A 13,726-nucleotide genomic window follows, 5' to 3' on the forward strand; every position below is an offset into this window, starting at 1 on the left:
ATTTTAAGATTTACTTGTCTACTGTTTAGCATAGACAGATTCCATTTGAATGTATAACTTCAATGTATAATGTTGTACGTGGCAAATACAAAAACAAAATACATTTTAAAAAGAAGAGCCAATTAGAAAATAGCATTTGTGCACAAACTTACCCATCGGTTGTGCTACGATCTTCTTCGCAATAGCCATATTCCACAAAACTGGAATTATCGAATTGAGAGTAGTATATCACTTTAGTCTTGAGATGGCAGAGGTTTGCATCTTTGGAAAAAAGTTAATAAGGACATTAATTATTCAGTTACTGACGAGTTAAAATGTAAATCTGAACAAACTCTCTCAAGACAAACCCTAGTTACAAGATACAGCTATCAAAATTCAAAAGACCTGACAGAGGACGTAAATGCTGGGAGCTAATTTAGCAGAAACCCAGTCAATAGAATTGTCTAGATTTACAGCCACTACTATATCACAGGAGGATAGCTCAATGCAACGTGCCCGGCTTGGAAGCAAGACGACACGGAGCAACACAGGTTCGATCCCCGGGACGGCGCTTAGAAACCTCTGGGTATTAAGCGTGTTATAAATAACCTATCATATCATATATCATATCAGATTGTTTTGAAAAGAATATGCAGCCATGCCCTACTTGCCACACTGCTAGACCAGTCAAAGGATTCATGCAACATTATGGCAAGAATCTCTAGGGAGGTCACCCCAAAAAAGAAGCTGACGAAATAGTGACCAGTCAGAAATCTGTTCGGCTTGCGGGTGGAATCAGGTGTTTACCAAAAGGTACAGTCCCATCATTGAGATAAAACCCTTAGCTACCCTGAATAGACCCCAATCAAACCTCTAAGAAAAGAAGCATTTTATATGACTGATTATCTGCATGTGGCAGCACCTAAACATTATTCCACCTTCTAGGATGTCAAGAGGGCTAGGATGGCCAAAAGACAATGGGGAATAAAGCTATCTGCAAACATAGTCCAATGGACACAACCTTCCGGAAAGAGGACTCTATGTATCCTAACAACACATTTCAACAGACAAAGGCTGATGACATCTTGAGTGAAATGAACAGAATGTTCCATCGTCCAGTACAGCAAAATGAGAAATAAATGTGATTTCAGCAAGAAAATGCAGTAGATAAATGTGTCCCTATATTGAAAGCTCGGCGGTGTGAGCTGGCTCCTGCCAGGCAGGAGTCCATATTTTTTATGGGAAAACATTTTTACAAATTCTAAACACTTATTTTGACTGATTATCAGACAAGAAAAGAACATCTTTCTTTGGACGTCTTTGAGAAAAGGACAGTAACTCTACATTTTCCTAAAGGCAGTTGGTTTTGTATATTCCCAGGAAGCTCAGCACGTAGGAAGCTTCCTTTTCCTGCACATCTGTGCAAACTGTGCCTTTGCATAAAGTGTGGAAGGAAGGGTCACTTACGAACCTAGGTAAAATATGTGAATGAAGAACTATTTTTACTTTGAGAAACCAAAGGGTGTCTCACCTGCTAGTCCCCGGGGGTCTCTCTATCAGGTGGCCATGGCACAGCCATCACCTTTGGATCCAGACCCTGCAGGTGGACCAGTGCGAGAGGATCACCTGGGTGAGAGGTCTTCAGGGGCTGGGGGTGAGGCGACCCCTTTTCTTCACAAACACTGGGCAGAGGAAGAGGGCGACAGAGTAAAGAGGCTGACCCTTACATATCTTATAGGACATGTCCCGCTAATCAGGGTCAGGCAAAGTGAGGCACTTGACCATCTGATACCACTTAGCTCTCCTCACATGGATAAAAGGTGGATCATAGAGATACACTCTGAGCAAGGTGGAACACGAGCAATACCAGAACTTCTGGGGCAAAGATTAACCTACTGGAGCAGAGCGACGGAATGAGGGACAGAGAAAAAAGGGTAGAACACCAGGAGCCTCCTGCAGGAAGTCATTGCCTCCAAAAGGCAGCGAAAGATGCACAGAGAAGTGCAACTCCCAGACAAGAAGACTGCATTGTGTTTCAAAGATTCAAGCGACCCTCCTGGGTGAATGGCAGAGTTGGGGAGTCGAGGCCAACCCTGTGGCATTAACCTTGACTTGCGAATTACAAATGACAAAGACAAGAAAGAATTACACACAGCCGGTGAGTTGGCAAGTGACATGAAAGAACATTGTGTGTTAAGGAAAGATTGAAGTTGCAACAGTGTATCGCACTATTAAAGGCTGCATGCGGGTGGATGAGACGCAAAGGTAGACCTGTGGAGAACTTTGAATTACTGACAGTTGTCAAACAAGCGATACTGAGTAGCAGAGTGGTCCGGCAAAACGAAGTAGCCCACTCGAAAGTCTTGTTTTGTTATGATGCGATAAAGTGAATGCACTATGAAAAGCAAAGTGACTGAAATTAACCCTGACAGAAAGGGCGGTAGTGAAAAAGTGAATTTTGAACTTTTGTGGTCTTGACATCGAAATACCAAGACCAAGAAACACTGGGGCAAATAACACAAGCATGTGAGCTAAAGGGAAAGTTGAAGTGGGCCTGCTGAGGTCTATAGTAAAAGCCAGGCACATTTGAAAGTCTTCAACATTAGGAAAAGGTCTGAGCCCGGCTGAGGGAGGCAGAAGTGTGATAGGTTAGGGGAAGGCAACCCCTAAAGGATGTGAATTAAGCTTGTGGAAGGGAATACCTGCAAGTAATGTGTTTGAAAGGTCAGAGCCTGACTGAGGGAGACGTAGCTGAACGTTGTGCTTTGAATGGTCCGATTCTGACTGAGGGAGACCGGTGTGAACGTTTGTTGAACTGTGTTTTGAAAGCTGGAAAGAGAGACTTTAACGTGGAAGGCCAGGCAGGCCTTGATCCACGGTTTGAACTGCTTTTACTTTTGAAAACCTGAGCCATAGTGTGTCATCCTGTCTACAGGGACCACCTTACTCCGTGCTGTCCAACATGGGGAAGAGAGCTGATTCAGCCACATTTATTCTTTATATTCTAACACTGATTTTCCTTTGCATACATACTCTCCTTCACACACTTTTTGTACAAGGGATAGTGCAGGCATTAGGGTTTGTTAGTATAGGGCATTTTGATTTGACTAACTCAACTAGGAATGTTTTATTTATCATTTGATGGTAGAGACTTCTCCCATCCTAGCTATAGGGCAAAGTAGGAGATTGTCCAAACCCTGAAAACTGACTAAAGGTTTTACAAATTGTGTCTTTTGTGTCAGTGTCATACTTGTGATAGCATGCCACCCTTATATTTGGTGTCAGTAATGGGATACGACTCTATTGAGACAAATTGGGGAACCCTAAAATTCCAGAAACGTAGTCACAGAGCCTCAGACCCGTCTACCGCCACAAAAGAGTCCATAGGCTTTGACATTTGTAGTAGCAGAGAAGCCACTATCCATCCCGGGAAAAGAGGGATGATTCCCACTGACTTAGTCCTAATACCCCCTGCGGGTTGTTATAAAAGATTGGCCCCAAAATATGGCCTACCCTGGAAGTTTGGTTTAGATGTGCTAGCAGGCGTTATAGATCCAGACTTTCGGGGAGACATTAAGGTTCTCCTACAGAACCATGGAAAAGCCCCATTTGAAATACACCCTGCAGATGAAAGTGCACAGGGAATTCTTGAGAAAGCTCTATTTCCCCGTTTTGAGGAAGAAATTGAACCAGTGGAAACTGAGTGAGGTAACTTAGGCTTTGGATAGGCCGATGAGATACGTATCACCAAAGCTAAAAGGGAATAGGAACCTACCATCCTTCCCGATCTAGCCTTCGCCCAGCAAAATGATCCTGTACTCACAGAGGCTTTCTTACAAGTGATTCCTGAGGGAGAAGGACACGAAAAGAGGACTCCCCTTTGCTTCCTGAAACAGGGATTACTATATAGAAGCTGGAAGTAAGACTCAGTTAGTAATACCCAACACCCATTGTAAGATCATGCTAGAGATTGCACACTCTCATTTGATAGGGGGACACCTGGGACAATCTAAAACCCAGGCGCACATCAATGGGAAATTCTATTGGCCAGGTATCCATGCTGACATAAAGAACTTCATTCAGACATGTGCTACATGCCAAAAAAACAGCTCAAATATTCCCTTACCTGCACATCTAAACCCATTACTAATAATAGAATTCCCTTTCTCTAAAATCGGGATGGATATCATTGGACCGATGGAAACGTCTAAAATAGGTAATAAACATGTTCTCGTAATCATTGATTATGCTACCAAGTACCCAGAAACCTTCCCCATGAGAAACAAAATAACCCAACACATTTAAAAAAACGTGTTGCCATTTATTTCTAGGGTTCAACATCAGAAAAATGTCTGAGCCCGATTTAGGGAGGCCAGAAGTGTGATAATTTAAGGCAGGGGAACCCCTAAAGGATGTGAATTAAACTTGTGGAAGGGAATCCCTGCAAGTGTTGTGTTTGAAAGGTCTGAGCCTATCTGAACTTTGGGCTTTGAAAGGTCTGAGCCCGACTAAGGGAGGCCTACGTGAACTTTGCGCTTTGAACGGTCCGAGCCCTACTGAGGGAGACTGGTGTGGACTTTTGAACTGTGTTTTAAAAGCTGGAAAGAGAGACATAACGTGGCAGGCCAGGCGGGTCTTGATCCACGTTTTGAACTGCCTTTATTTTCAGAACCTGAGCCAGAGTGTCATCCTGACTACAGGGACCGCCTTATTCCGTGCTGTCCAAGATGGGGAGGAGAGCTGACTCAGCCACATTTATTCTTTATATTATACCACTGATTTTCCTTTGCATACATACTCTCCTTTACACACTTAATGTACAAGAGATAGGGCAGGCATTAGGTGTTGTTAGTATATACCATTTTGATTTGACTGTCTCAACTAGGACTGTTTTATTTATCATTTGATTGTAGAGACTACTCCCATCCTAGCTATACGGCAAAGTAAGAGTTTTTCCAGACCCCGAAAATTGAATAAAGGTTTTACAAATTGCATCTTTTGTGGCAGTGTCATACTTGTGATACTGTGCTACCCTTACATTACAAATAAGTAAACATCCCTATCCCAGATTCATAAGCATTGGATACATTCTATAGCAATGATAACTGATATGACACAGAAAAAGTTAGATTGCAGAAGGCACATTTATTGAAAGTATCACTATTTTACCACCGGTCAAAGGAGCTCTTCGTAAATCTGGAAGGGCTTTGTTAATTTTCTGATAAGGTAGTATTTTTACGCAGCTAACATATTTAATCTAGAAAAACGTCAGTCCATATTGTCTGGAATTTACAAGGCTAGAATTAACACTCTTTACTTAATATTTATCCAGCTGATATCAAGTACTTTGTTGTACATCACATGGCTAAAATGCATGTTCGACAGACATACATTCATTGGAGAAGAAAGTTAGCAAATTAGTTATTGGATGAGGTGGAAACCAGAAAATACTTTTGATGGAAACAAAGGGTGTTTTCTGAGAACATAATTGTTTCTGTGAAATACCACAATGATGTTTGTCAGCTAATAATTCATGAATTTTGCACACTTTCCTGGTTGATGGAATGGTCACCACAACACCACCTTTAAAATTGGGAACCTCAAATTGCACATTTGAAAAAGCATCCAAAGGTGCTGTTTGTAGGATTTCAACATTTTCTTACTGTAGGGGGCCTTACGTATGGAATTTAATCTTTAAATCTGGCAGAAAGCAATGCATCGCCGGGATATTAAAGAAGGAAATATGGTAGTTCTCCTCTATCCCAAAATGACTAATAGTTAGAAGTACCAATACCCTTTGTCTTGGCTGTGGGAGGTCTAGGCAACTTAAAGCCTGATGATAAAACTCAAACAGGTTTATTTTACAAAGTAAACGTGCCAAAGGTTTAGGGTAGACTGAAAAGAAGATGATGGCTAACAAAGAATACAACAGTGAGCCATTCCAACTTGCTTAAGGACCATAATACAACAGTCCACCCCTCTGTTCACTTTGGCTCTGACAGGTGGCAGATAAAAAAAGTAATTCCTAGTCTTTAGGGTTGTAAGTACGCCAACACTTTTTTCTTAACTTGTCACATAGCTAGCTTCTTCACTGTACTTTACAGGATGTCACTTTCCTTGGTAGAAGATGCCACCACCTTGAGTTTGCGAGGTTATAGGCTTTAACAATGCTGGACCAGACACCTATATGCCCAGGAATAGAAAACCTCTGACCCCATGGTGCTCTCAGCAAATTTTGCCACGGCCTAGACCAGCACTAAGGTGGTAGGCATCCTACAAATTGGGTGGGCCAACCAATGTGCACTGTCTTGCTCTCCTCCTTTTCCTCCTCGATTCCCTCCAATGTTCAGACCCTCTTCCCTTCCCCTCTGGGATTTTCTGATCACCACCTGGTTGGTAGCTGCACCCTCCTTTCTTCTTTCTAAACAAGTGTTGTCCTCCACCATGCAATATGCTGCTTTTTTCCTCCCCACTCGCTTACTCACTTTCAACTTCTTCTGCTCTTCCTCATGTTGTTTCATCACCCCCTGGCCTTCTCCAACTTCCTGCATTCTCTTTCTCTCCTCCTGGCCCTCCTCATCATTTTTCCCCAGCACCTCCTGGTGTTTCCATATCTTGTACTCTCTTTCTGCCACTTTGCTTCCCCTCAGCCACCTTGTTCTCTCCACCGCCTCCTGATCTTTTCCAAACTCCCCTGCTCTTTCTCTCTACTCCTCCTCGTTTTGCTCCACTTTTTCCTGATGTTTCCAACCTTCTGCACACTCTCTCCCCTCTGCTCTCCCTCCTCCTCCTCGTTCTGACTCACCACTTCTGTGTTCTCTCTCCTCCTGGTTGAGCGCCTCTGCCTCACTCTGCTTCACCACCTCCTTGCCTCACTAATCCGTTGCCTCTCTCTTCTACTTCGATTTTCACATTCTGCCTCCAACACCCACTGTTGCACACTGGGAATTATTCTACTTGTATGGGCCCCTCCGTGTGACCTGCGGTAGACGAACTGTGATTGGATGTTTCCATCTCCAAGCTAAGCATGGATATTGGTACATTGTGTATGAATTTGATTGCCTCTACTAATCCTGCCTCATTTCGACAGCTGTGTTCAGGGCTGCAGAGGGAGCCCTCATAATGGTTATTTGTCACCTTTGTTCTCCATTCCTCACTGTGCTACTGTAGGTCAGTCTTGAGGCTCCTAGTGCTCCAGCTGTAACGTGTGCTGTGGGTGCTTGCTGCTGGCATCTGCATTGTGGCTCTAGGCTTGCAAATGAGGGTGTGATGTAATGTATGAGCATTTATAAAGCACAACACTACGGCCATAAGGCATCTAGCTGCTCAAAGAAACAGCCTGTGGGAAAATCCACTCAGAGAGTCTTCAAATCATGGGCAGAAACTAAAAAATATATGTCTTGAGGCTTTTCTAAATGCTAAATGATCATTAATGCTTCTCAGATGATTTGGTAGTGAATGCCACATACCGGGATCGAGGGTGGAGAAGGCACAACCATCCACGCATGCTTTTTGAAAGTGCCGGACCATCAATAGTTTCTGAGACTCCGAACCTAGCCGCCTTGACGTAGTGTAAGGGGTACGTTTCATCTGCAGATACTCAGGACCCAGCTGATAAAAGGCCTGATGAGTAATACAGAAAGTTTAAAACTCAATACGACTACACACAGGAACCCAGTGCAGTTGATGAAGATCTTGGGAATGGAACATTCAACCAGCTCCACGAGCCAGCAGAGCTGCAGCATTCTGGAGAAGCTGGAGTCTTTAGCTCAAGAAAGCTGATAGTCCAAGATAGATTCCGTTGCAGTAATCAATAGACCCAAGATTCGAGGCTGCAACCCCCTTTGCTCGAGACTCAGAAGATAGGAATGGCAGCGTCTTCCTCAAAACTTTAAGCTTTACGAACCTGGAGTTGCATACTGATGCAATTTGCAGTTCCCGAAAGCCTGAGGACTGAACTTTGACACCAAGACTTTTAACAGAATTGACAGTGGCTGGATATGCGCCAAGAGAATCTGGCCAAAAGTCAGTGGTTCAGGCTGCCTTCGATTCAGCGGCGCCTGTCACCATGATCTTGGTCTTCGCACCATTCAACTTAAGCCAGTTCTTGACCACCTAGTCCCCCAATGCTGTAAGGCAGTTCCTCAGTCGGGACAGGGGATCATTTTCTGTGGAATCTAGCCAGGAAAGTAAAATGTATCATCAGCATAGGTATAGAACCTTGCCTTGTGCTCCTGAATTGCGTCTGCCAAAGGACATATGTATTGATTAAAAAGCAACGGGGACCCCACAGGTAACAGACCTTGGAGAAGATTGAATAGAAATAACTATACAGTCTGCGTGCGCTTCGAAAGAAAAGATATAAACCAGGCAAGTGGTGCCGCAGAAATTCCTATCCTCTCCAGACCCTTCAGCAGAATACAATGGTCAATAGTAATGAAGGCTACGCAAAGGTTGAACAAAATCAAAACTTCAACCTCCCTGCAGTCTTAGAGGCATGCCAGATCGTCCAAGACACAAATCATTACCGATTCTGTACCTCGTGGGGCGAAAGCATGATTGAAACGGATGTAACAAGGCTCGAGATTCTAAAAAACGCGAAAGTTGTGGGGTGACAATAGCATCCATAAGTTTCATGATGCAAGATAAAAGTGAGATTGGCCAACAGTTAGAGGCCAAGGCTGGATCAAGCTGAAGCTTTATCAGTTAATGAGAAACACGTGCGTGTTCCAAGGCCTCGGAATCAAAGCCCAGAGGGAAAGAAGTCTGCAGTGCTGCAGTAAAAAGTGGGATAACCTCAGCCGGTAGGGACTGAAGCACCCAGAGAGGAATCAAGTTTGCGGTTGAGGACAAATTCAACCTCTGAAGGGCCGCTCTGATCATATCATCTGTTACAAACTCAAACTGGTCCAGCCCAGGGAACATTATTTCATTTCCTGGCTGCTTCCAGAACCTATCTTCAGGTTCATCGTCCTCATTACCCGCAATAGATTGGCAGATTCTCTGGATCTTTTCATCAAAAAAATAACTAATAAGATGATCACACTGCGCTTGTAATCGCAGAGGGTCGATAGAAGGAGTAACAGATGAGAGCTTTTTTGCTACTTTGAAGAGTTCTCGTGCAGAGCAGGAAGCTCCGAAAAATGTTGAGATTTGGTGGCTCGGATGGCTTCCTGATACTGAAGCATCGACTGCTTATAATTAAGCTTAGAGTCTAGGTCATAATCTTTTCTTCATTTGCGTTCCAATTGGCGACATAGTTGCTTCATCCTCCTTAGCTCATCATTGAACCAAGGAGCCAAAGGCTTAGTTCAAATGTTAATGGCCTTAATTGGTGCAATAGCATTTGCTACCTCTGTCATTGCATTCAGCAGAGCATTACATGGATCCTGCTTCTCTTTGGCAGTGAAATCACTGGTACAATCCACAATGAGTGTAACAACACCAGTAGGAGAGACCTTCCTTCAGTGCCGCCGTTGGCAGAAAATATTAGGTGTGCAGCCAATAGGGGTAGTACAGAAAATGGTGTAGGGTAGTACAAAATGATCAGACCAAAGAACCTGCAATGGAGTAGATACTACCACCTAGTCTTTCTCACAGGAAAACATTAAATCAAGTAGATTTCCCTTTCGGTGTGTTGGTAAATAATTACACAAAAGAAGTCCTATATCAGCCAATGTGCTAATCAGACCGACAGTGAATAGTGGCTTTTTTGAGACTGCAGGACTCTCCGTTTGGTGCTCCATAGGAAAGCTCCACAAAGCAATTTCCCCGTGGAAGCGTTTTGTGCCGGTTTGTGTTTCCTGGGTTACATTGAACGTGAGGGACAGTTATATCAGTGGTAGAATACTCATATTGTCATGCATGTTAGTGTCATGAATATTAGTACAGCTCTCGAAAGGTGCCAACGTCAATCATGCCTGAACAATGAGTTTTCATGGCAATGGATTCAAACACTATGTTCTGCCTGCTGGAGCCACTATGAGTTATGGCTGGAGGGATTTTGCCTGATTTCTGTGAGGAAATGCTTCAGGGGTACTTAGGTGCATCGTTTTCCCCTGGTGTTTGTCTTCCTGCTGTGGTAATCCTCCTCTCACCACTTACTAGATGTCATGCGTCTACTGAATAATTCGGGCCCATGCTTCTACACAAGAAGTTCGCTGTTTTGGCGTCATCACCTCTTTCAGGGTATTGTAATGTCCTCTTTTGGGGTCTACTGGGTTTCTCTGGGTGTGCAATGTTCTTAAGGCTGGTGATAGTTTGGTCAGCACAGGGGATTCTCAGTTTGCCTATTTGGGTGCCTGCATCACAAAGCAGGTGGTGGCATCTGGCTGCCATGGTCTTCCCAGACTCACCCTTCAGCCTATAACATGGAGCATGGTCATATCGTCCACAAATCGGGATTGTGCTGTTTCCAATGGTGCAGTTAGTACTCCTATTGCAGTCACATATAAAGTTAAGCAGTAGGAATTGGGTATTTTCTGGAGGCTGGTAACTGACTGATCACAGCGTAAGGTCCCGAGAAGAAGTCTATGTATCTTTCTCTGTAACACAAGGCACTAGCCCTGAACGAAGTACAGGTTTATGGCCAATGGGTCGATGATTTCTCCATCGTACCCCGCCCAGCTGTGCTAATGTTTTCTCAATTCAAGGAAAAACACAGATGATGAAGGAAAATGATCATGTCCTGTAGAGCAGTGGTGGCATCTGATGTTGATGACCTTTCACTAACCAGTCATCCGTGCATGGGTATATGTTAAACCCTGGCCTGAGGGCGTGCTAGCTGTGCTGCTAGCCATTTGGTGAAACCTCTGACCTTGAAACAAAGCTCTTTCTAGCATGTAGAAGCAAGCATCCAGCAGGTCTGACTTAGCAATGTGACCTTCCTGTTGAATGTTTGCTGGCTAAGGATCGCAAAGCAACCCTTTTTAAAAGCCCATTGAGTAGAAACTTGTTTAGTCTTCATAGCTCCAGAATCAGTGCTTCACTGCTCTGCTGTTCCTGAGAAAGGACTCTTGAAGGGGTGCTCAAGCAGCTGCTTGACCCCAAAGCTCTTAATACATTGTTGTGATAGAGGGCTTTGAAAGAAAATGTGTTATGTACAGTACAGAGTTTGACCACCCTAGTACATAAATTGTATGAAAGGTTCACCACATTTCAAATTATGCGAAGGATTTCACTGAGTTTTCACTGACTACTGCTGCTTTCAAACTCACTAGTTCTTTACCGGCCTGGAACAGAGAGGAGCAAGAGATAGATAAATCGGGAATCCTCTTGGGACCTAAGCCTGAAGTCTTTGGAAGCCATTTTCATCAAAGTGTATTTTGCCCCCAGGAGACCTATTACCTTGCCCTTACATACAAAGAGATCCCCTCTATCTCCTTAACACCTTCTTTTTTCATTTTGTAATGCTTATTGTGTAAAGGCTGCCTGCCATTTATGCAAGAGGCAACATTTACAATGGATTCCATAGAGGTCCAATGCTTTACCAACAGCATAAAAATCAGATGCTGGCAGTAATGCATATATGTATTTATATATTTCACTTATAAAGTGCACTAGACCCGAGGGCATCAAGGCGCTGTTACAAGCCAGTTACACACATTACAGATAAAAAGGGAGAAAAAAGACAATCAGCAGGACCATAAGAGCGAGGAGCAGTTATGGGGTAACCCTGCCTGGTTATGCAAACAACAAAGTCTTTAGAGCTTTCCTTAAGGCCCAGTACAAATTCTCAGCTCTCAGGGAAGGGGGAGCAAGTTCCTCTGCTTTGCTGCAAAGGTGGGAAAGCTGGAGCCACCAGCTTTATTTCGTTTGTATTTTGGTTGCAGTAATTTGTTGTTCTGGGCTGCTCTGCAGGGTCTGTTGGATTGATCTCTGAAGATTGTCTGGGTCTGGTGCTGGTGGAAGTGGTAATTCCATTCAGCACCTCAGGTCCACCATCCATATCAATTAAAATATGGAAGATTGTAAAATCCATGCATAAAATATATTATGCATGCTTTTCATACATGCTTCTTACATTAGGCCAGAAGAAAAATTAGCCCTTTGAAGGCATATGCTTTTTACTATCCACCATCACCAGTGAACAATATCTACTCAGGGACTAATAGAATATTCAGACATTGACTCTCCTTCCCAACCATGCTCTCAGTCTCAAGACGCCGGTCATCCAAACAGTCAAGGATTTTCTGCTTGTTGACGCAGTTTGCCTTATCCACTCTTTTTAAATTAGCAGTAGAGTTTGCAGCTCTCATTACTGCTAATGTATTTAACAAACTTTATTTCTCTTAAGGACTAGCTGGTATGGCCTAAAAAAAAGCTGCTTATCTGATCTCTCCTGAAGTACATCTCCTTTTCACTGCTTCAAGGCCTATGGAGGGGGGTCTCTGAGAAAGGAATATTCAGTCTAGAGCCCATATTTATATCTTGGTGGAAGGTATAGGAGAAAAACAGTTGGGGGAAAATATAACGCAGGTCTAACCACGGCATGAAATATTGGTGGAAGAATAATATAAGGTGCTGTTAGCAGCGTGTGCTAAGATGGGTGAGCGGTTGTACCCCAAACAACAATACCAATATATAATATGAAATAAGCATGTTTGTGCATTCCTGAAATAGAGGGTATTGTAGAGTCTCTTATGCTTTTTGTATTTTTACCTTTTGAGCTAAATTCATGTTGTCCTATAAAATGTTCAATTTTATTTGCATAAAATAAAAAAATGTGTTAATATAGTAAAAAAATGCTGTTTCCGCCTACTCCCCATTCATTTTCCCATAGAGAAAAAAAATCCAGCCACAATCGCTGGAAGGAATTGGACAAGGTACGAAACACCTGTTGAATCAATTTCCGAGGGTCTGGGGTTATTCCGTCCAGCAGTTGTTCAAATATTTGACAGAGAATGGGGTGCCCCATTGCCCCAGAATTATAGCTATATCTCCCATGGTGCTTTGCACAAGAGTGGCTTTCCAGAAATGAAAAAGCCAACCGAAAACCACAGCCACTGGCCATGGCCGAAGGCTATGGCTAGTGGCCCGGTAGTGTTTTAAAATATACAGCGGGCACGGAGAAGGCCGTGATCACTGCCCATGGCCAAAGGCCCTGACACCTAGTGGGTCCAAAAGAAACATATTCGGGCAACATGCACAGTGGAAATTGCTAGTGGCTCGGTAGTGTTTAAAATATACAGTGGGCACGTGCTCACTGGCCAGGGCCAAAGTCCTTGGCTACTGTGCTCGAAATAAATATATATATAGTGGCCACGACCAAAGGGCGTGGCCATCTAGTGAGTCCAAAAGAACACATTGGGGTGACATGTACAGTGAACACGGCCAAACGCTGTGGTCACCTTGCCCCTGTTATCTCCTCGTTCGGCATTTCCCACCATTTCTATGCTGATGATACTCAGCTCTTCCTTTCCTTCTCTTCCTTCTCTCCCGACCTCCACCTAAAACTCTCTTCCTGTCTTTCCGCTATAAAAAACTGGATGTCCTCCCGGGTTCTCTCTCTCAACACTGACAAGACCCAAGTCTTATTCTTCCCCTCCAACTCTATTCCCCCCCTCCTCCACCTTTCATTCACTTTCCTCCTTCTAATCTCCTTATCTCTGCCCACGCTCGCAATTTAGGAATTCCCTTTGACTCCTCTCTCTCTTTTTCCCACCACATCTCTCTCACCTCTCGATCCTGTCGCATCAACCTCTTTAACATTCGCAAAGTCCGCCCCTCACTCACCTTCCATACTACT

The 13,726-nt window shown here is 43.7% G+C and overlaps 1 protein-coding gene across 1 annotated transcript in view; it reads right to left on the reverse strand.

Annotated features, from left to right (window-relative positions):
- Positions 1-13,726, reverse strand: part of LOC138505078 (mucin-5B-like) — a 2,064,041-nt gene that overhangs the window by 80,566 nt on the left and 1,969,749 nt on the right. The window contains exon 37 of the mRNA XM_069625397.1: positions 153-261. Coding sequence (XP_069481498.1) covers positions 153-261 — 109 coding nt within the window. The remainder of the gene's footprint in view (positions 1-152; positions 262-13,726) is intronic.

The sequence above is a fragment of the Ambystoma mexicanum genome, chromosome 11, assembly GCF_040938575.1.
Source record: "Ambystoma mexicanum isolate Mex_15411 chromosome 11, UKY_AmexF1_1, whole genome shotgun sequence".
NCBI lineage: Eukaryota > Metazoa > Chordata > Amphibia > Caudata > Ambystomatidae > Ambystoma > Ambystoma mexicanum.